The sequence below is a fragment of the Alosa alosa genome, chromosome 7, assembly GCF_017589495.1.
Source record: "Alosa alosa isolate M-15738 ecotype Scorff River chromosome 7, AALO_Geno_1.1, whole genome shotgun sequence".
NCBI classification, from domain to species: Eukaryota; Metazoa; Chordata; class Actinopteri; order Clupeiformes; family Clupeidae; genus Alosa; species Alosa alosa.
This window is the reverse complement of record NC_063195.1, coordinates 2,225,008-2,249,051: the sequence shown is the minus strand read 5'-3', so window position 1 is coordinate 2,249,051 and position 24,044 is coordinate 2,225,008. Positions and strand designations below refer to the sequence as shown.

Genomic DNA, 24,044 nt, shown 5'->3' with positions numbered 1-24,044 from the left:
CCCGGCGTCATGAATAAAGCTGAAGTCTCACACCAGTTGTCTTGGAGTAATTTTGACCACACTAGTTAAAAAATGTACCCTGTTCACCTTTAGTGTCTCGCCTTAAAATGTATGCTAACTAGCGCATTAATTAGACAATGCCTAATTTGCATATGTAAACATTAAATTACAAAAACTGCTAGTTAAAATGTTTACCCTATTCACCTGTAGCATCAAAGGTTTAATTTTAAAACACTGGATTAAAAAAGTATAAAATATAAGACGTTTCAGTGTTCATCAAAGCACCTTCATCAGATGTTTAGTGTGTACCGGAAGTAACGCTGGCATTAATACACAAGGCAGTCACATGATCTCATGGCGTGAAGTCACATGACTGCTGAGATGTAGTCCATTTGTGTTTGCCAGTGAAGATGGTGTCCCAGCAGCTTCAGATGATGCCCCTCCCCCTGTTTGAGAGGTGGAGCAGGATGGTGTATCTGTAAAGCGCCTAGGAATGGTTTTCAGAATCGTGTTGTAGGCTGAAGACAAATGATGTTTCAACCCAACTCCCCTATATAAAGAGGGTTGCTCCACTTGGCCAAAGCCAACCAAATCTAGTTGTCACTTGTAACAGTTTGGTAGCCAAGGGCCTTTAATGTCTAGTGATGTTACGCAATATTATCCAACAATGTTGTCCAGCGTGCTTCTTTGTCTGAACCTAAATTGTATCTTCCTCATTATTCTTTCTTTCAGAGGTGACAGCATCTCAGGTGTTCACTTGCTCCCTGTGTCCATGTTCTTACACGGCTCAGCTCTACCTCCACGAGCACATCAAGAGGAGCCACACGGACGAGTACATGCTCCAGCTGAGGTCTGGAGAGATCAAACCAGAGACTCTGGCACCTTCTAGTTTTACTCTTGAAGGAAGTACCAAAACCCACCAGCGCACTCACACAGGAGAGAATCTGTACCCCTGTAGTGAGTGTGACACGAGCTTCAGACGAACAGGCGAACTCAAAACCCACCAGCGCATTCACACAGGAGAGAAGCCATACCACTGTAGTGACTGTGGTAACACTTTCAGCCAATTAGGCAGTCTCAAAACCCACCAGCGCACTCACACAGGAGAGAAGCCGTATCACTGTAGGGAGTGTGGCAAGAGCTTTACTGTTATGTCAAGCTTAAAACTACACCAGCGCATTCACACAGGAGAGAAGCCGTACCACTGCATTCAGTGTGGTAAGAGCTTTACTGTTATGTCAAGCTTAAAACTACACCAGCGCATTCACACAGGAGAGAGGCCGTACCCCTGTCGTGAGTGTGACAAGAGCTTCAGCCAATTAGGCCATCTCAAAACCCACCAGCGCATTCACACAGGAGAGAAGCCATACCACTGTAGTGAGTGTGACAAGAGCTTCAGCCAATTAGAGCATCTCAAAAGACATCAGCGCACTCACACAGGAGAGAAGCCGTATCACTGCACTCAGTGTGGCAAGACTTTCAGCCAATTAGGCTATCTCAAAACCCACCTGCAGATTCACACAGGAGAGAAGCTGTACCACTGTAGTGAGCGTGGTATGACTTTCACTGAGAGTGGTGCCCTCAAAACCCACCAGCGCATTCACACAGGAGAGAAGCCGTACTACTGTAGTGAGTGCGGTAAGACTTTCACTGAGAGTGGTGCCCTCAAAAAACACCAGCGCACTCACACAGGAGAGAAGCCGTACCACTGCACTCAGTGTGGTAAGAGCTTTACTGTTATGTCAAGCTTAAAACTACACCAGCGCATTCACACAGGAGAGAAGCCGTACCACTGCACTCAGTGTGGTAAGAGCTTTACTGTTATGTCAAGCTTAAAACTACACCAGCGCATTCACACAGGAGAGAAGCCGCATCACTGTAGTGAGTGTGACAAGAGCTTCAGCAAATTACACCATCTCAAAACCCACCAGCGCACTCACACAGGAGAGAAGCCGTATTACTGCACTCAGTGTAGCAAGACTTTCAGCCGAATAGGCAATCTCAAAACCCACCTGCGCATTCACACAGGAGAGAAGCCGTACCTCTGTAGTGAGTGTGACGAGAGCTTCAGCCGATTAGACCATCTCAAAAGACATCAGCGCACTCACACTGGAGAGAAGCCGTATCACTGTACTCAGTGTGGCAAGACTTTCAGCCAATTAGGCTATCTCAAAACCCACCTGCGCATTCACACAGGAGAGAAGCCGTACCTCTGTAGTGAGTGTGGTATGACTTTCACTGAGAGTGGTGCCCTCAAAACCCACCAGCGCATTCACACAGGAGAAAAGCCGTATCACTGTAGTGTGTGTTACAAGAGCTTCAACAAATTAGGCCATCTCAAAACCCACCTGCAGATTCACACAGGAGAGAAGCCGTACCACTGTAGTGAGTGTGGTAAGACTTTCACTGAGAGTGGTGCCCTCAAAACCCACCAGCGCATTCACACAGGAGAGAAGCCGTATCACTGTAGTGTGTGTGGCAAGAGCTTCAGCCAATTAGGCCATCTCAAAACCCACCAGCGCATTCACACAGGAGAGAAACCTTATCACTGCACTCAGCATGGTAAGACCTTTACTCATAGGGGTTCCCTTAAAATACACCAGCGCACTCACACATGAGAAGAGACTTCTTCTTTTCTTGAATTTCCCCTTGGGGATCAATAAAGTATCTATCTATCTATCTATCTACTTACCACTGCACTGAGCGTGTCAAGAACATTAACTCATTGAATGCCGCGCTGTTTTCGGAAGCTTTGGCCCAGATTGCCAGCAATCTTGATCATTGTTAACAATTTTTATAGAGCCACAGCATATTCTTTATTATAGCTATGGACACATACTATGGCTTGTTTGAGACTTTAAGCTCTCAGTGGGTACAAACCGTTTATTTCTACATGCCTCTGTTCTTAAGAAATCCCAAGCTAAGCAGTGGCTAGTTTTCATCAAAATCCCTGTTTTATTTCTAGAAATGGAGATGTAGCGTCTTTGATGAAATGTCTGTAAAGTTTCCAGGAAGTGGCCTAGCGAGACCTGGCGAGACTGCCACCTAGTGATAAACCCACAAAAATGGCCTGGTTTTGACCTGACGTGCATGTGTCACTGATTCAACCCAAAGTGGCAACCATCCAAAGCAGAGTTTTAAGATAAAATTGATTGTGCGTTTTCATGAGTTTTCGATCGTCGTATATTTCATTTCCATTCATCACAGAGTTCCCAAAATCACATATAAGGTGTGTTAGAGTGTCTAGTTTCGTAATTAAAAAAAAACCTAAAAACGTAATATTACATTTTTGGCACTCAATGAGTTAATGTCATGTCATACCTAAAACTGAAGCTGTACCTTTAGTGATGAACGAGCCCCTGAGCTGTGTGAGGACTTCAATACATGTTCCAAGGTTATGGAAAACAGCCAAAGGTCAAAGCTATTCCCAAAAAAGCAAAACCCAATTTCCCTGGTGACTACCGTCAAATTTCTGTGGTCAGCTGTGTTGGTAAAGTCTTTGAGGGGATCTTAAGGGATGCTCTCCTAGAGAGTTATAATATGCTTGTAAGGCCAATCCTAGAATTTAAGCGCCGCTGCAAAAAGGTCGCCTAATTTAAATAAATAAAAAAACCTGTCCGTTCCTCTCCCGGTTTGATGTCGTCAAATAATACTAGGCATAATACTAGGCTAAACCAGTTTCCCAATTGGGTTTTCCCAACTGTCTTGTTGTATTTGATTATTGACCTGCTTGACCAAAATGACTGCCCTTAGTGGCTTAAGAAATGTATAGCAAGTGCTTCATTGGCACACCTGAAACCCATGCTATAATTATGCTCAGACTCCTTGTTCCCAACACCCTGATGAAGGCTGGTGAGCCGACACGCGTTGGTGTTTTTTAATGGTTTAGCCCCTAATAATAAATAATCCTACTGAGTGCCTGGAGCTGGGATCTTTATGAATACTGGGCTAACGTTAAAGGCCCAGTCAGGGATTTCACAGGAAATCACATTTGTTTGTTTAAGTTTATTAGCAGATGCAATTTTGTGCAAAAAAAAACTAGTTACATTATATTTTAACCAAGGAACCAAATTAAACACATCATCGAGGTAGCTTACCCCTACCTTCAGTAGCTTATTCCAATTCCACACAGGGTTTTATTTTTGGTTTGTTCTATACAGTCAATGCTTTCAAGTCCTGTGTTACTAACATACCTAGGCTGTGAAATTAGGGTCTAGCCTACTGGTGGGTTTAATTGAATTTAAATAATAAGATATGCAACCATTTACATCTGGATATAGTTATTTGTAATTACTGTAGAGCTCACAGAAATCATAGAAATTATCATTACAAGACACTTGTACATAATTAGTTTCAATGAACATAATTCATTTCATCCACATATCCTTATGCACAATGCACAACAACGCTACTAAGTTAGCTTAAAACCATGAGAATCGAACAAACCTCACAAGCTGTCACAGCCTTAAAGTGACAGGCACTCAATTCAACTTGCACAGCACCAATACAGTGTATTGACATGAAAGAGAAGTCTGTACAGTTTTTGTAATTAATTGTAAATAATAATTTTCTGTGTGCCATTTCATTTTTGTTTCATTTCAATGTGTAATAATAATGTAATAATTACTAATAATGTAAATGAATAATGTGTAATAATAATGTAATAATTACTAATAATGTAAATGAATAATGTGTAATAATAATGTAATAATTACTAATAATGTAAATGAAAAAGGTGAAAGAAAAACATGAACAATCCTGTCCAGTTCAAGTTCTGCAATAATCATGCTTTGTAATTTACATCTTTTTTCACAGCAGATGCCTGTGTCGATGGTTATGTCATATAACTCTCAATCTGTCAATTTCCACCAGAAGTCATAATTTAAGGAATTTATTGGTTTATTAACGCAAGTTTACAACCGGCAAGTCGGTCGGACTAAAAGGGGAAAAAAATAAATATTTGGGTCGGTTCTAAATTGACAGGGTCGGTCGGGTTACGGCAAACGAAAATATTTTTAAGGATGGCCTCATTAACACGATAGTAATTTTACTGATGTGACATTAGTGGAAACATTAACCTATATTGAATCGAGGTGTAAGGAACTTAACGTTAATGTTAAACGTACATGATGTTAGAGCAAAGTTTATCAAGCTTTAATGTTACACTATAAGGCATTCGAACGTTTGAAAAGTTATGTTTTATCTGCGGTTGACTTTCACTTTGCACTTTCACACTAGACCCTATACTTGGCAGACAGGAATTGAACCCTTTTTTGGCTACTGCATGCTAGCCCAGCTCCTTAGCCACAACGCACCCACTGCTACCATCCAACAACCAACACACAGGAAACAGGCTGAGATTGTGGCTGATAACAGGGGCTCTGATGATTTGGGGGTGGCCGATAACAGGGGCCCTGAGGATTCGGGGGTGGCCCAAGTGATTGATAACAGGGGCCCTGATGATTTGGGGGTGGCCCAAGTGATTGATAACAGGGGCCCTGAGGATTCGGGGGTGGCCGATAACAGGGGCTCTGATGATTTGGGGGTGGCCGATAACAGGGGCCCTGATGATTTGGGGGTGGCCGATAACAGGGGCCCTGATGATTCGGGGGTGGCCGATAACGGGCTCTGATGATTCGGGGGTGGGCGATAACAGGGGCCCTGATGATTCGGGGGTGGCCGATAACAGGGGCCCTGATGATTCGGGGGTGGCCGATAACGGGCTCTGATGATTCGGGGGTGGCCGATAACAGGGGCCCTGATGATTCGGGGGTGGCCCAAGTGATTGATAACAGGGGCCCTGATGATTTGGGGGTGGCCCAAGTGATTGATAACAGGGGCCCTGATGATTCGGGGGTGGCCCAAGTGATTGATAACAGGGGAGATCCCCCTCAGCTCGGCCTCTTCTTTATTCTGCTGGGACGGGGGCAAGGGGTCACATACTCTCTTCTCTGACCTCTTTGTCTTTTCTCTTTCAATTCTCTCTGACCCCCAGCCTCACTGGCTCTTCTCTCTCTCTCTCTCTGTCTTCCTTCTTTCACTCTATCCCTCTTTTTAATATATGGGTTTGTAATCTTATTTGGTACAGTTTCATCTGGTGTATGTTATTCTAACATGTTAATATGTTAAGTTTAAGTTTGTTTTTGATAAGCTTCCTTTGTTTGTTACTTTAAGTTTTACCTACCTGAATTACTTATTCATTTGATGTGATATTGATTACTGTTACCTTTTAAGGTTTAGTGCCTAATAAATTGTTAATTTGTGTACCAGTTGTATGCCTCTAATTCTCATAGACTATGCCATGCCACGCTCTGCCATAGTTGATAAACTAATTACTTGGTAATTGATTCAAGATGCAAGTTATTAATAAAATGGAGTCAGATTAAACTTGAAAGAGGGTCCATAGACCCTTTCAAGAGAGTTCCATTATCAGCATCATAGTTGGCCCCACAAGGCTTCCGTTTTAACATTCCATATGTTATCTTAATGCAGAGGAAGTAGATTGGGAACCAAATAGAACGTTCAAGAATTGTTTTTGTTTTTATTGTTGAAAGGGTCTATAAATGGGTCTAAGACCCAAGACATGGTTATTAGTGCAGGAAGAGCTGCTAGCATCCTTCCATACTTTTGAAGAAATCACTAGAGCCTTCAAAAAACCTTCAAACTTCTTGTATAAGTAAGTATATATACTCTTTTGATTCCGTGAGGGGAAATTTGGTCTCTGCATTCATCCCAATCCGTGAATTAGTGAAACACACTCAGCACACAGTGAACACACAGTGAGGTGAAGCACACACTAAGCACACACTAATCCCAGCTGCCTGCAACAACAGCGGCGCTCGGGGAGCAGTGAGAAGTTAGGTGCCTTGCTCAAGGGCACTTCAGCCGCGGCCCACTGGTCAGGGTTCGAACCGGCAACCCTTCGGTTACAAGTTCCCCCGCTAACCAGTAGGTGGGCCACGGCTGCCCTTCCAGTTACCAGCCGGTTCAAGTCTTAACCAGTTCTTCGGTTACAAGTCCAGAGTGCTAACCAGTGGGCCACGGCTGCCCCCGTTACAAGTCCAGAGTGCTTTAACCAGTAGGCCCAGTAGGTGGCGGCTGCCCTTCGGTTACAAGTCCAGAGTGCTAACCAGTAGGCCCTGGCTGCCCTTAGTTTACAAGTCCAGAGTGCTAACCAGTAGGCCACGGCTTTACGATTTACAAGTCAGAGCTAACCAAGGCCCGCGGCTCCCTTGGGTTCAAGTCCAGGTGCTAACCAGAACCAGTAGGCCACGGCTGCCCTTAGGAGTGCCCAGTAGGCCCACGGCTGCCCTTCGGTTACAAGTTTACAAGTCCAGAAGCGCCAACCAGTAGGCCACGGCTGCCGCTAACCAGTTCCACGGCTGCCCTTACAAGTCCAGAGTGCTAACCAGTAGGCCACGGCTGCCCTTCGGTTACAAGTCCGAAGCGCTAACCAGTAGGCCACGGCTGCCCTTCGGTTACAAGTCCAGAGTGCTAACCAGTAGGCCACGGCTGCCCTTCGGTTACAAGTCCAGAGTGCTAACCAGTAGGCCACGGCTGCCCTTCGGTTACAAGTCCAGAGTGCTAACCAGTAGGCCACGGCTGCCCTTCGGTTACAAGTCCAGAGTGCTAACCAGTAGGCCACGGCTGAAGCGCTAACCAGTGGGCCACGGCTGAAGCGCTAACCAGTAGGCCACGGCTGAAGCGCTAACCAGTAGGCCACGGCTGCCCTTTAAAGGAGTTGGAGTTCAGATTTCATCCCATTTGTCCTGAGACGCTCAAGTCAAATATATGATTTCCCAAGTCAGATCCAGGATTCATTACTTTAGTGTAGCCAGCAGAGCTGGTCTCCCATCTGTAGTTCTGACTGGAGTACGGGAATGTTCAAAATATTGAAATGCAAAGTAGAAATGAAAATACAATTGCAGTAGCAATGTCTCATGTTTAAACTCATGTGAATGGGTACGACATATGAAAACCTTTTAAACATGTAAAAAACAGTGTAGAGATTAGCCTACAATAACATGGTAATATCATAATTTTGAAAGAATTCACTTTATCTACTTGTAAGGTTATTTTCAACTCTGTTACATGAGCATCTCTCCAAGCAAAGTTATACTGAGCCGGCTTAAGTTGTTTAAATACTTCAAATTATGGATATCTGAAAATATTTACAGATGGTCCAAAGAACCTAAAGGCCAATGTGGTATTCCAGAATTTAAAAAAAAAAAAGTTATGGATATACGTAGAGTGAGTGACTTTTTATCAGTGTACTCGATGGAGGCGACCGCAATAATAACTGCCCTTAGATGGGTTGAAGAGATTAAACCTCTTAGATTGGTGTTGGAAAAATCATGTAGGCCTAGTCAAACTTAGAAAGTATTAATTATGTAACATTATGTTATATTATTGTGGTTGGGGTAGAGCAATAGATGTGAACTGTTTGAACTGCAACTATGCTTGGTACAACGATGTTTTTGCAAAAGCTCAAAGGAACTCTGATGCTCTGTGAATTGTGAAATGATGTGTCTATGTGCTGTGAAATGATGTGTCTATGTGCTGTGAAATGATGTGTCTCTATGTGCTGTGAAATGTGAAATGATGTGTCTATGTGCTGTGAAATGATGTGTCTATGTGCTGTGAAATGTGAAATGATGTGTCTCTATGTGCTGTGAAATGATGTGTCTATGTGCTGTGAAATAATGTGTCTCTATGTGCTGTGAAATGATGTGTCTCTATGTGCTGTGAAATGTGAAATGATGTGTCTATGTGCTGTGAAATGATGTGTCTCTATGTGCTGTGAAATGATGTGTCTCTATGTGCTGTGAAATGTGAAATGATGTCTCTATGTGCTGTGAAATGATGTGTCTCTATGTGCTGTGAAATGATGTGTCTATGTGCTGTGAAATGTGAAATGATGTGTCTCTATGTGCTGTGAAATGTGAAATGATGTGTCTCTATGTGCTGTGAAATGTGAAATGATGTGTCTATGTGCTGTGAAATGATGTGTCTATGTGCTGTGAAATGTGAAATGATGTGTCTCTATGTGCTGTGAAATGTGAAATGATGTGTCTATGTGCTGTGAAATGTGAAATGATGTGTCTATGTGCTGTGAGATGTGAAATGATGTGTCTCTATGTGCTATGAAATGTGAAATGATGTGTCTATGTGCTGGAAAGGCTATGAAATGTGAAATGATGTGTCTCTATGTGCTGGAAAGGCTATGAAATGTGAAATGATGTGTCTCTATGTGCTATGAAATGTGAAATGATGTGTCTCTATGTGCTGGAAAGGCTATGAAATGTGAAATGATGTGTCTCTATGTGCTGGAAAGGCTATGAGATGTGAAATGATGTGTCTATGTGCTGGAAAGGCTATGAGATGTGAAATGATGTGTCTCTATGTGCTGGAAAGGCTATGGAATGTGGCAGGGAAGTGCAAAACTGAATGATCTGTGAGCAGGCTGGCTAGACAACTCTGTGCAAAACTGAATGATCTGTGAGCAGGCTGGCTAGACAACTGAATGAGCAGGCTGGCTAGACAACTCTGTGCAAAACTTTGCTCTGCGTTTTTGTATTTAGTTTAGTTTTGATGATTGTATTTAGCCTCCTGGGGTGAGAGCATGTAATATAGGTTTCAAGCAAGCATTACTATTCAACTCTTCTGGATGGCCTTGCAGGTGAGGGCTTATCCTCCACAATTCTAAGTTTCATCTACTCGTAATAAGTAGTTGTTAGCAATACGTCAACATCCCTTTTACCTTTCCCTTGTGGCTTTATGCTCTTTTGAGGCGACTATTCGTATCAGGTCACAGTCCATGACTTCTATCCTTTTTCTCCTACGGTCCAGTAGGGGTCCGAGTAACGCTTTGCAGTGCTATGTTCTATTTGCAGAATTCACATGAAAAAATATAAAAATAAGCTTAAAAATCTGTTATCCATTCTTTAGGACGGCACAGTAAATGGGTTATTATAAAATAATGGCTTATTTTGTTACGGTTTTCTGTTCAGAAGTTTTTCTAATTTTCCTTTTTTGCGCTTGTGGTTGGACTGAACCATGAGCACCGGGGGGAGAACAGCATCTAGCTGGGCCAGGCCTGGGGGGGAGAACAGCATCTAGCTGGGCCAGGCTAGAGGGTGGAAGAGAGCGCCGCCTGAAGTTGTTCGTTATTTTGACTCCTTACTTTAGAGATTAATAACTAAAACTTTGCAGATTTTTGGGAGATGGCACACCAAACATAACTTTCAGCCTATGTTGAACATATCTACAGTATATTTGAATACCATGGCCATGCCATACCACAGTAAATAATTCCCCAAAGCAGAATGCTTTGCCATTGTCAGTCTAGGCTATACAGGCTACCCCAAGCACTGGTTGACATAGATAGATACAGTAGATAGATAGATAGATAGATACTTTATTGATACCTAGGGGAAATTCAAGGTCACAGTAGCATACAGACAACATACACACACACACATTCACTAATTAAAAGTATATACACTCTTAGAAAAAAAGGTACTATATAGAACCAAAAATGGTTCTATTGCATGCTTCATATATGGCACCCCTAAATGGTTCTATATAGAACCTTTTTGAAGGGTTCATCAAAGGAACCCCTAAGGGTTCTTTAAAGCCTAAACAAAATGGTTCTATATAAAACCGATAAGAGGTTCTTTGAATATGTTTTTAATAATATTAATTAATCAATTAATTGTTAGGTTAATCCATGACTTAATTAATATTTTAAGAAATTATATTTATTTTAAAGTATAGCTTAATTGATGTGCTCTATCAGCAACTTTAATGCCATGAAAATTATGAAACAAGACAAAGGTTTTAAAAAGTAACAAATGTGTTTATTGTAACAAGCTACAGTATAAGAAAAAAGAAAGAAAGATAGAAAGATATAATTTATCGAGGGAATAAAGGGGATATTTAATCAAATGACATAAAATGGTTGTACATTTTAAGAACAGGGATGGGGATTTTTTTTCTTGTTAGGACAGAGTTGGAATAAAATATCTGAATGAATGTTAAAGTATTTACAAGAGGGGCGGGATATGATACATTGAACAGGAAATAAGTGCTGAAGAGGTACTCGAGTGCCTCGGCTATGGTCATTTTCCCAGTGGTTAATGTTAGTCCATCGAGCCTGATGCTGATGGTGTCTGCCTTGAGCACATTGAGGGAGCCATGGAAAACGACAGTTGGGCAGGGGTGGACTTCCTGTAGAGGAAACAAGTAGGGGAAACATCAGGGCATGGTCATTTTAAACTTTGGTATGAATTGAAATCATGGAACTGGAACAGACCACACTTACATCTTCAACAGAGTATAAAAACTCTGTTTTCTCCTTGAAGAGTTCCGGCAGCAACAGCAGTGCAGCATCTGTTAAGAGACATTTACCCAAATGAATCATCATGCTTAGATTATCATTCACAGAGGTCATCATCGCAAAAACTAAATGTACCATAAACACCAATTATCCCTCAACATTCCAGCAAGAAAAATACATAATACATAGTAATATCTTTCCATTCCTTCTGTGATTCTCTTTCTCAGTGATTCTTCAAACTTAAATTTGTGTGAGTCAACTCAAGTCAGGTCAAGTCAACTTTATTTATATAGCGCATTTCATACACAGAGGTCATTCAATGTGCTTTAGTTTACATAACCAAAAGAATGTTTTCAGACTTTTGATCACAGAAGACACCTACCTTCTAATCTCTCATTTGTTGGCTCAAGGAGGGAGGGTGAAAACCTTTTCTGGCTGCCCTCCTTCACCACCCTGATGATTCTTGGGGCCAACTCGTGTATTGCAGTTTGCAAGCTCCTGTCCATGTCTATCCCAAATTTCATTTGCATCTCATGATGCATCTTTAAGGAGAACAAATTAAGAGTGAATGATAAATAGAATATACCCACTGTTGGTATTGTGTTAACTGTCTTGTGCACAATTTACTCACTAGCTGTGGGATGCCAAGAAATGGAAAAATCTCCATGACTTTCTTTGTTGGGAGAGTCATTGCTTCAATGCGCTTAAATAAGCGCCCTCCTCATCCTGATTTTAATTTCTGCCAAATTTGGTTGCTTCTTGGCCAACTCCCTTAAGATGAAATTCAGGTGCTCTTGATAACTGGTGTCATCCTCTCCAACTGCTTCCAGCTCTAAAACCTGAAAACACAACACAATTTTATAAAACAAGTGTAATCAAATCAGTAGAGTGGCTGATTCTCCACAAACTCATTGTTACTCTTTTGCATGTGTGTGGCACTTGTTATTTGTATCTCAACAATAATGAAGTATGAAAAGGAAAACAAAAAATACCTCAAGCGAGGAACTGGAGTTACTGTGTGATGCTGAATAATCCAGTAATTCTGCTCTCCTTTTTGCCAGCTGAAATGGACAGTAATTCATGTCACATAGGATGAGTAAAGATAACATTCTTTGGTACCTGACACTTTTAAAAGAATAAAGATCAGAAAAACAAATAGCCTAATGTACCTCAGGTTCGATGGTAGTGTCCACATAGGATGTTTGCTCCACCATTCGTTTTTTGGTTCCATACTTTTTTTTCATTTGGAGGACTGTGGAGTTGTGCACAAGTGGAATCCTTTCCTTCTTGAATTTGTTACGGAGGCACTCTAACAATGTCTCCTAGATACAAGGATACAATGCAAATTGCAATAGTAAAATGACAGTATTTACACAGAAATTAAAAAATAACCAAAACAGAAAGAGTCTTTGCAAGTAGCAGGACTGTACGTACATGTACGTAGATGAACTGCCATCTCTTAAGAATGGAAATTTTGTAATCAAACTCCCCAGGACATCTCCATACATTTTGTGACTGGGATACCTAAAACAGATAATTATTTGTTAGTGAAATGCATCCTAAGGGCCTACTTTAGGACTTTTTAATCTCATCCTATAATCACAGACTAGTCTCAGACTACGTTCCCTATTTTCCACCCTGGCGCATGGTGGAAAACTCATTATTTTCCAAGCGCAAAGTTTGTTTTCGTATTTTGCACCTCTCTTTTTTAAATAATGCGCCAAGGGGTGTGGTAATTAACAACCTAAGGAGTGGTCTGGCGCGTTCGTACACTACCTAAAACGCAATACGCCACTGACCAAGAGAAACCTAGGAAAACACGCGACTGACCAAGAGAAAACTGTGAAAAATAACGCCATTACACCACTGACCAAGAGAAAACTGTGAAAATTATTTTGTGTAAGCAGGCCCTAAAACTTGGAAGTTTATAAACCCCTGGGAAAATGGAAAATAACTTTTAGTAAAAATAAATCTGCTTTATATTTTGAACTAAACTTACCAAGTGTGTTTGACATTATCAAACAGCACTTGAATCAATAATGCCCGTATATGTGATTTGTCCTTCTTTTTAAAGGCAGGATCTTTCCTCTGGAGAGCAGCTTGCAGTTCAGGAGGGAAGGTTGGCAGACTGAACACTGCTGGCCATGGTTGGGTCATATAAGACGCAGGGGGTTCTGGAGAGCAGCTTGCAGTTCAGGAGGGAAGGTTGGCAGACTGAACACTGCTGGGTGTTCCATGGTTGGGTCATATAAGACGCAGGGGGTTCTTGCAGTTCAGGAGGGAAGGTTGGCAGACTGAACACTGCTGGGTGTTCCATGGTTGGGTCATATAAGACGCAGGGGGTTCTTGCAGTTCAGGAGGGAAGGTTGGCAGACTGAACACTGCTGGGTGTTCCATGGTTGGGTCATATAAGACGCAGGGGGTTCTTGCAGTTCAGGAGGGAAGGTTGGCAGACTGAACACTGCTGGGTGTTCCATGGTTGGGTCATATAAGACGAGGGGGTTCTTGCAGTTCAGGAGGGAAGGTTGGCAGACTGAACACTGCTGGGTGTTCCATGGTTGGGTCATATAAGCTATAAGGCAGGGGGTTCTTGCAGTTCAGGAGGGAAGGTTGGCAGACTGAACACTGCTGGGTGTTCCATGGTTGGGTCATATAAGGCGCAGGGGGTTCTTGCAGTTCAGGAGGGAAGGTTGGCAGACTGAACACTGCTGGGTGTTCCATGGTTGGGTCATATAAGACGCAGGGGGTTCTTGCAGTTCAGGAGGGAAGGTTGGCAGACTGAACACTGCTGGGTGTTCCATGGTTGGGTCATATAAGACGCAGGGGGTTCTTGCAGTTCAGGAGGGAAGGTTGGCAGACTGAACACTGCTGGGTGTTCCATGGTTGGGTCATATAAGACGAGGGGGTTCTTGCAGTTCAGGAGGGAAGGTTGGCAGACTGAACACTGCTGGGTGTTCCATGGTTGGGTCATATAAGACGCAGGGGGTTCTTGCAGTTCAGGAGGGAAGGTTGGCAGACTGAACACTGCTGGGTGTTCCATGGTTGGGTCATATAAGACGCAGGGGGTTCTTGCAGTTCAGGAGGGAAGGTTGGCAGACTGAACACTGCTGGGTGTTCCATGGTTGGGTCATATAAGACGCAGGGGGTTCTTGCAGTTCAGGAGGGAAGGTTGGCAGACTGAACACTGCTGGGTGTTCCATGGTTGGGTCATATAAGACGCCAGGGGGTTCTTGCAGTTCAGGAGGGAAGGTTGGCAGACTGAACACTGCTGGGTGTTCCATGGTTGGGTCATATAAGACGCAGGGGTTCTTGCAGTTCAGGAGGGAAGGTTGGCAGACTGAACACTGCTGGGTGTTCCATGGTTGGGTCATATAAGACGCAGGGGGTTCTTGCAGTTCAGGAGGGAAGGTTGGCAGACTGAACACTGCTGGGTGTTCCATGGTTGGGTCATATAAGACGCAGGGGGTTCTTGCAGTTCAGGAGGGAAGGTTGGCAGACTGAACACTGCTGGGTGTTCCATGGTTGGGTCATATAAGGCGCAGGGGGTTCTTGCAGTTCAGGAGGGAAGGTTGGCAGACTGAACACTGCTGGGTGTTCCATGGTTGGGTCATATAAGACGCAGGGGGTTCTTGCAGTTCAGGAGGGAAGGTTGGCAGACTGAACACTGCTGGGTGTTCCATGGTTGGGTCATATAAGACGCAGGGGGTTCTTGCAGTTCAGGAGGGAAGGTTGGCAGACTGAACACTGCTGGGTGTTCCATGGTTGGGTCATATAAGACGCAGGGGGTTCTTGCAGTTCAGGAGGGAAGGTTGGCAGACTGAACACTGCTGGGTGTTCCATGGTTGGGTCATATAAGACGAGGGGGTTCTTGCAGTTCAGGAGGGAAGGTTGGCAGACTGAACACTGCTGGGTGTTCCATGGTTGGGTCATATAAGACGCAGGGGGTTCTTGCAGTTCAGGAGGGAAGGTTGGCAGACTGAACACTGCTGGGTGTTCCATGGTTGGGTCATATAAGACGAGGGGGTTCTTGCAGTTCAGGAGGGAAGGTTGGCAGACTGAACACTGCTGGGTGTTCCATGGTTGGGTCATATAAGACGCAGGGGGTTCTTGCAGTTCAGGAGGGAAGGTTGGCAGACTGAACACTGCTGGGTGTTCCATGGTTGGGTCATATAAGACGCAGGGGGTTCTTGCAGTTCAGGAGGGAAGGTTGGCAGACTGAACACTGCTGGGTGTTCCATGGTTGGGTCATATAAGACGCAGGGGGTTCTTGCAGTTCAGGAGGGAAGGTTGGCAGACTGAACACTGCTGGGTGTTCCATGGTTGGGTCATATAAGACGCAGGGGGTTCTTGCAGTTCAGGAGGGAAGGTTGGCAGACTGAACACTGCTGGGTGTTCCATGGTTGGGTCATATAAGACGCAGGGGGTTCTTGCAGTTCAGGAGGGAAGGTTGGCAGACTGAACACTGCTGGGTGTTCCATGGTTGGGTCATATAAGACGCAGGGGGTTCTTCTTACTTACTGTTCTGGGAACGACTGGGAGTTCTGGGAGTTTCTTAATTTATTCAGCTCCTTCATAAACATCACCTGTGACTTCATTAAAGGGAAAAGTTTATCCACCATCCTTTCAGTCAGGCCCAGGAGTGTCTCCCCATCAATTTCCTGTTCTTTAAAAAAAAGAAAAATGTCAACTCAGTTCAAGTGTATATAGTTTCATTGTGCACTAATGTTGTTTAAACACTCTAATACTAAAAGTAGTTCATCTATATGTTCACCTTTAACTTTGCACACTGTGATGCAGTGTGATAAATAAGTTGTCATCATAAACGTAAGAGTCAAGAGCGTGATAATCTTTCTCCTCCTCTGGATGAACAACAATCCAAGTTCTCTGGTCCTCCAGTTTGAAGGCATGGTAATGTCTGTCAAACGCTTTGGGAATCAACAACTGTCCAAATATCATCCAAACACCCCTAAACTGGACAATCTTGGCAATCTTTACAAAGACAGGAATATCCTCTTCCACAGAATCTATAATGAAGTTGTCATCTACAGTATATTTGATATTGTTGGTTAGGAGGGAGCTGACCACACTTAGTTTCTCCTCACTAGGGATGTCCACAATCCCACTTTTTCTACTCACTCCTTCCTGGATGTCCAATGACAAAGCCCGGAATGGAACAAGTCGCTCTCCCTCAGTGTAGTTGCTCTGATGGAGTACATCTAGTGATTGGAGTTCCCAGCACTGTCTTAACTGGTGTCTTTTAGAGAGGGTGTAGCACAGGTTTTTATAATTACAGGTGTTTCGGGATAATCTTTTAAAATACTGGTGCTTTCCCTCAAATCTCATGCACCACAGCGGTTTCAAGGGGCCAAATTCTAGAATCGGACGGGGATAGTGTATGAGGAAGTGAAGCTTGGGGGTGAAAGTCTCGGGGAATGCAGACTGGAAATCAGAAAGGAATTCACCTATTTGTTGACAGAGAAGAGGGATTACCCCCTTCCTTATGGAGGGGGAAAATATTACTTCGCCTATCGCTCGACACTTCAGGTAAATATCCCAGTGGACCTCACCTTGTGGGATATAATGTCCTATAAGAAATGGCAAAATCCTGAAGAGGCACCAATTCTGTGCTGCAGACCCTTGTAGTCTGGTCTGTTTTAAGACACTTTGAGATAACTGCTGTGGGATGTTGCTCCTGTCGTTCCTTCCTATTTTGAAAGCATCTAACTCAGCATTGATGTCGGTCAGTGAGACGATATGCATGGAATGTAATGCCTTGATGACGTGACAAATCACAACAGGTACAATGCCCTCCAAGAAATCATGCATCAAGTCAGGTGGAAATGCTCTTGTAACATCAAAGTAGTCCAGCTCACTAAATGGACATTTGCTGACCACACCATATGTCTGTTTAGAAACCTCACTACTCTCCTTGAGTGCTTCCAGATGGTACTTGTGCAACTGAGAGGATCGGATTATAAGTTTGTCTTCATTCACATGGGACTTCAAGCACTTATAGGTGACCATGCAAAATCTGCACACACGTCCACTGCTAAAACAGCAGGTGAATCCTGCCAAGCTATGCGCTGATAAATTATCTGCTGAAACAGTAGCTAGAGTGCACTTTAAATGTATATGTTGCTGATTCAAGGAGATCCAGAGCCCATCAGTGTATAAAGTCTTAAGATCATCGATAAGGGGTTGTAAAATGTCTCTATATGAATATTTTTGGAGTAATTTGTGCTTCACCAGTATGCAGAGGTGTATGAACCTCAATTGTGATGTAAAATTTGATTCAAGATTGCCAATTGTAAAATAAAATGCTGTTAGCTTGTGAATTGATTTTTTGGAGCCTAAAGGGTTTACAACTTCAAATTCATCTGTATAGAGATGCAATCTCACAATACTAGAATCACCATAAAAAGGACTTCCTTGAAAAATCTCCCCATCAGTGAAGTCATTTAAAAGAAAAGTATTTGGGGCTCTCTCACAGGTCCTTTGGAATGACTTAAAAATATCCTGTTTCTCCAAATGGGTCTTTAGAACATCAGTTATTGGTATATACTGAAAGGTATCTTCACCACCCTGGCTGTTACTACCTAGAACCTTTTGCACAGGCTCTACCAGATGAAGATGCTGTTTACTATACTGCAGAACTTTGTACTCTGACTGCACATACTCAAATACAGAATCGAATACTCGGTCATTGGACAGCAAAACATCCAAGTCTTCGTGGTCCTCTAATCTGAAGCCTGAATTTTCTAAATGGAATTTTATGATTTCATCATAATTTTGGTGAAAGAACTTCAAAACAAATTGTAGATTTGTGACAATTGTGTCTTGCGTCACTTTTGGTAAAAGATGCTTCTCTTGGAGATTTAAAATAAAAAGAGCCACATGCTGTTTCAGTCCAGACAAAAGTGTGTCCAAATCATTTGTTGGCAAAGATCTTCCATTTACTTCATCACAATCTTCATCATCTACATCGAAAACATCGTCCTCTTGTACCTGCTCAAACACTGTTGTTTCTGAACTGGAACTTGTTGGCTGTAAAGCTTCTCTGTGTTTTCTATAAATGTGATTTCTTAAACATGCAACACTTCTGTAACTTCTACTGCATCTGTCTACATTGTAGACAATATTGAAGTTTGGTTGCTGGTTGTGCAATAACTGCAGGTGTGTTAAATACTTCCTTAACTGGAATTTCACCACATCACAGAATGGGCATTTGAAGAAATCCATTTAGGCATACCTCTGAAGGTTTCTTTGTAATCAACCAAATGCAAACTTTGGAGCCACTTGCCAACCTCGTCTTTGGTCCATTTGTCCACCATTATAATCTGGAATGAGAGAAAATCTAGTAACTTAAAAGTAAAGTATGTAACTTAACATTACATCATGCATTAATCAATGTGTGTATTCATTTACCATAAACATAAACGTTAGTTAACTGACTTATATTATTGTGACAATTTTGTGTTGCCAATGACAAAACTCAACACCATTTATTTGATGACATGTTTTCCTCATAGACTTTATATATAGAACTATATAAGGTTTTCCTTGTAAATTAACAAAACAGTCTGGTAATGAAACGTGAAATGTTACTGCTGCCGTATCACTTTGGATTGTTGGCTGGCTGACGTTTGATTAGCTAGCACTAGTAGCTAGTTATCTCAACTCCCTAGTGCTAAACTATCCACTAGCTAGTACGCTAACATTAGCTAGCTTAATTTATCGTTAGAGAATGTCAATGAACATCAACACCGAATACACGGTCAAAATCATCGATAAAAAAGCAATAGTTGATTTTATTGTAAGCCTGACAAGTAAGAAGTAAACTTATCTTCATGATGGATCTGCTAGTAGAGATAACTGATAAGATAGTTTCAGTTTCGACAGCTGACAAAACCAAAACGCCCACAGGCGTTTAAGGGGAACGCCCCTATTTTTTATTTAAAGGAGTATCGCTTCATACAGTGGTTTGCAGAAAACACAATTAAATGGGTGATAAAAGGAGATAAAAGTTTCGTGACACTTACCGTTAAAATCAAGTCCAGAATGGTTCCATAAAAATTCGTTGAAGTTCAAATAACCCTCGCGTGCATGAAATAGAACCCTTTTTAGGCAAAAGGTTCAATTTACTTGGCTAAGAACCTGCATGGTTCTATATAGCACCCCCAAGAACCCATTTTTTTAAGAGTGTAATATAAAAAACACAACTAAGCAATAAGGACTGTAGAAGATAAAGAATGTACTAAATATACTAAAATACAAATTATACTAAAAACTTAATCTAAATCAATTCTAAAAAACAGTATCCACATAGTGGGTGAATCAGGTGCGCTTGCAATGACTTAACCCTTTAGGCGCCAGAGGTTTTTTTTTTTCAAACGATCAATTTTGACATCTTCATTTCAAAAGGCTATTTCTTAAAAGTGATACGAGATAGAGACTTTCTGTAAATTAGAGAAATATTAAGGATGACCCAAAGTTTATGTAGAGATTAAATGTTTATATCTAATTTGCATATTATGACGTCATATGGTGGCGGCCATCTTGGATTATAGAATTTTCATGAAAAGTTGCATGTTTGAATGATAAAATGCACCACTTCTTTCCCCCCAAAATGTCCCTCACCTTCTGTATGCTATATTGCACAATACTGAATGCTCAGGTAAATAGTAAGTAGTGAACAAACTGTGTAAATCATTACTAATAAATGGCAGAAACAAACCAAATGCATGTAGCGGTAGACTGGCCTTTTGCTGTAGAGATTTTCCATTTACTACATACAGTAGGCACTCTGATTCCATGTATGGGGCACATATATATTATTCAGATGACACACAAACACAAGTAGACAAGACCTGTTTAGTTCAAAAGCTCATTTGCCACGGCAAGGCACAGATCAGGAGTGAGATGACGAGACAAGACAAGAGACAATGTTAGTATTTTTTTTCTTTTTGTTGTTTTTGTTGATGTTTTTTTGTTTTTTTTCTTAGCTGACAAAGACACACACATCACAAGGACATGAACACACAAAAAGGAACACATAGTGTACTGTATGTCCTAAATGATCAGGGAAGTAGATAGCAAATCAACAGTGTAAATCATTACTAATAAATGGCTGACATTTTTTTATTTTTTTATGTAGCAGGCCTTTTGCTGTAGAGATAATGACTCCCTATCCCTATCCATACAGGGCCGGCATTCCCATCATCTTGTGATAGACTATGCATGACCTAATCCCCTGCCCCGTGTCACCACCTCCACTATGCGAGCAGCATGGCCAGATCTGCCTCGCGCGCGCCGAGTGGAGAGAATTTGCGCAGCTCGGACTAGGCCTACTGTCATTCTCATTGCGACTCCCCACACTGCCTCTACGTTCCCCCCTAACTGTCCTATGAGCACTTCGACCTCGTCTAACATACCCAGTGGCATTAGACAAAGGCTCCACCACGTTACTGTCGCCGCGATTGCGGAGAGGCACACGGTCAGAAGACAGAAGCTAGCGCTACATGGACATTACCTCCAGCCTCGTTCGCCACACCACTAACACCCTGCTAACTTCCCAATGAACACTCCGACCCCGTGAAACATTATTCCCACCACTGACATTGGGCAAACAATTCAACGTTTGTGCTTGGTGTAGGCTAAACTCTCACTTTGTCCAGCTGCATCATTGCAAGGCAGGGACGCATCTGAAGCCTCACTAAACGAATCACCGTCATTTTCTGAAGGCAGATATTCCCCTTCAGAATCAGGGTCCGCGAATAGAAGACCCAACACTTCATTTCGGGTAAAATTTTTTGATGCCATTAGACGATAATGCAAATACTCGCTGACGTTGACAATATCGCTCTGATAAAATAGCTCACACGCACACTAGCTCCGGTATTGCAGGCACTGATTCACTGCAGCTGTAGCGCGAAAGTTTTGTTTAAAGCATGACCTTTTTCGGACTCGGGGATGACGTATGACATGTCTGCCATCTAGTGGAGTGGAGGTCGAATGAAATATGACACCCTATTTGACTAAATCGGCCGTTTTATTCAGTACTGCATCTTGTCGACTAAAGTCGACTGTGCCGCCTAGAGGGTTAAGCTAAAAAACCTGCTTAGTGTGCTTTTAAGTTCTTTGCTCAAGGGCACAATGGTGGAAGCTGGGTATTTAACCCAGAACTTTAACTTACATGCCCATATCCCTAGCCTCTACTGTTTATTATACAGCCTTATAGAGATGTATTGTACACTACCCGTCCCACACCCGTTTATTATACAGCCTTATAGTGATGTATTGCACACTACCCTGTTTATTATACAACCTTATAGTGATGTACACTACCCACACCCGTTTATTATACAGCCTTATAGTGATGTATTGCACACTACCCTGTTTATTATACAGCCTTATAGTGATGTACATTACCCACACCCGTTTATTATACAGCCTTATAGTGATGTGTTGTACACTACCCACACGTTTATTATACAGCCTTATAGTGATGTACACTACCCACACCCGTTTATTATACAGCCTTATAGTGATGTGTTGTACACTACCCTGTTTATTATACAGCCTTATAGTGATGTACACTACCCACACCCGTTTATTATACAGCCTTATAGTGATGTGTTGTACACTACCCTGTTTATTATACAGCCTTATAGTGATGTACACTACCCACACCCGTTTATTATACAGCCTTATAGTGATGTGTTGCACACTACCCACACCCGTTTATTATACAGCCTTATAGTGATGTTTTGCACACTACCCACACCCATTTATTATACAGCCTTATAGTGATGTACACTACCCACACCCGTTTATTATACAGCCTTATAGTGATGTGTTGCACACTACCCACACCCGTTTATTATACAGCCTTATAGTGATGTATTGCACACTACCCACACACGTTTATTATACAGCCTTATAGTGATGTATTGCACACCTTTGAGTTGTATCACAATGTAAACTCATAATCTTTTGTTAATAATCCCAGTTCCTGAAAGTGACCCCGACATCTCACTTCCTGAAAGTGATCCCGACACTCCACTTCTTGAAGGTGAACCCGACACCCCACATCCTGAACGAGTCCCAGACCGAGCCAGACTCCCCAGGCGTCCTGCAGCCAAGCTCTGGATGTCAGGCACCCCAAAGATAGGTCTGTACTCACACAAGAATATGTGTTTCGATTACCCCTTCACTTTCCACAATGAAAGGTTTAGACAAGAATATTCATCAGAGTGTGTTTCGATTAACCCTTCTCTTTCCTCATAGAAAGGCTTAGTTTAACACAAACACACAAACACACAAAGGTTGTGACTGCTGGGCTGTACATCATAATAAAAAAAAAAAGGCCAAGGAGCAGGACCGGAGCACACAAAGCTTTAAGTGATTTAAGTTGTGCAAACCGACTAACGTTTCGACGTCCATGCGTCTTCAGACTCTCAGACCAATCAATCATGCAGCCAGTTTTGCATCCTGTCAATTGACTCTGAATTGTTTCCTTCTGAATTTAGTATCTATACACAATGTGATTGGCCTGATTGAAGTTTCATTTTTCCAGCTCACTAGCTAACAAAGTGGCTAGACTACCCTGCATATTATATTATATTATATTTGCTGCCGCTAGGGTGTGTCTAGATCTCTAGGCTACTCCCTCACTGGTCCCCTTCCGATTTGCCTACCGTCAGAACTTAGACAGCACAGAGTTACAAGAGTTACAAATTCTGAATCTGCCTTGATAATTATTCTACCTTGTCTTTTATTACTTTTTTTTTACTACTTTTGCCTTTGTTTTTGCTTACTAATTATTCTTTATTTTTAAATGATTTTACCTTGTGTTTTATGTTTTCTTTTTATTATGATCTTTACCTTTTAACTATTCTTTGACTATATTGCCCTTCTATGCTTTTACTTGTTATTATTGTTTGGTTTGGTTTATGTAAAGCACATTGAATGACCTGTGTATGAAATGTGCTATATAAATAAACTTGACTTGACTTGACAGAGGAAATAATGTGATGTACATCATAAATATGGAGTGATTATTGTGTCACTAGAAACTGAATTAATGTATGTTTGTAATTGTAAACATAAAACAATTGTATTAAATGTAATTTACAAGTACCAGAAACTTTTATCAGCTCATAGGAATATGGTGAATTATGATAGAGATTACCATGTTATGCTGCTACACATTACCATATGCTAAATTATGATACCCATTACCATGTTATGATACCCATTACCATATTATGATACCCATTACCATATTATGATACCCATTACCATGTTATGATACCCATTACCATATTATGATACCCATTACCATGTTATGATACCCATTACCATGTTATGATAACATTATCATGTTATGCATCATGATACACAATAGTTCAGGTTAGACAGGTAGGGTCTCGCGCCAAATACTCAAGGCCGTGCGGATGCGTTAGTTTTAGGCAATGTGTGTGCGAGTTTTCTTTCATGATACACAATACCATTTTATGAAACAATTACCATTTCATGATCAATTATGATACACATTACCATGTTATGATAGAATTAACATTTTATGAATTATGATGCACATTACCTTGTTATGCATTGTATAGTTTAAGTTATCATGTTGACCATCTGGTTGTAACTAGCTACCAATAAACACCCTATGCTACCACCATTGCTCCGTTATAAATGA

General features: G+C 41.9%; 2 protein-coding genes and 1 long non-coding RNA gene across 7 annotated transcripts in view; 1 reads left to right on the top strand and 2 right to left on the bottom strand.

Moving 5' to 3' along the window:
* LOC125297284 (zinc finger protein 501-like) overlaps nt 1–23,136 on the top strand; it is a 39,148-nt gene extending 16,012 nt beyond the window's left edge. Inside the window, exons 3-4 of one of the 5 annotated variants that reach the window (XM_048247562.1) lie at nt 733–1,722; nt 22,347–23,136. In XM_048247562.1, the coding sequence (XP_048103519.1) occupies nt 733–1,722; nt 22,347–22,624 (1,268 nt within the window). In that variant the 3' untranslated portion in view covers nt 22,625–23,136. Of the gene's footprint in view, nt 1–732; nt 4,574–22,346 lie in introns of those variants that run through there. The other 4 variants (XM_048247560.1, XM_048247561.1, XM_048247559.1 and 1 more) reach the window with 4 other exon arrangements.
* On the bottom strand, nt 12,055–13,827 carry LOC125297431. The gene is made up of 4 exons (XR_007194014.1): nt 12,773–13,827; nt 12,508–12,660; nt 12,331–12,399; nt 12,055–12,177 (listed from the first exon to the last, which is right to left on the bottom strand). It is a non-coding gene; the product is annotated as an uncharacterized LOC125297431 (long non-coding RNA).
* Nucleotides 16,728–19,517, bottom strand: LOC125297372. Its single transcript, XM_048247720.1, has 3 exons — nt 19,378–19,517; nt 17,546–18,675; nt 16,728–17,513 (listed from the first exon to the last, which is right to left on the bottom strand). The coding sequence occupies exons 2-3, from the start codon at nt 18,575–18,577 to the stop codon at nt 17,502–17,504; spliced, it is 1,044 nt and encodes a 347-aa protein (XP_048103677.1). The 5' UTR covers nt 18,578–18,675; nt 19,378–19,517; the 3' UTR covers nt 16,728–17,501.
* Nucleotides 23,137–24,044: the final 908 nt, after the last annotated feature.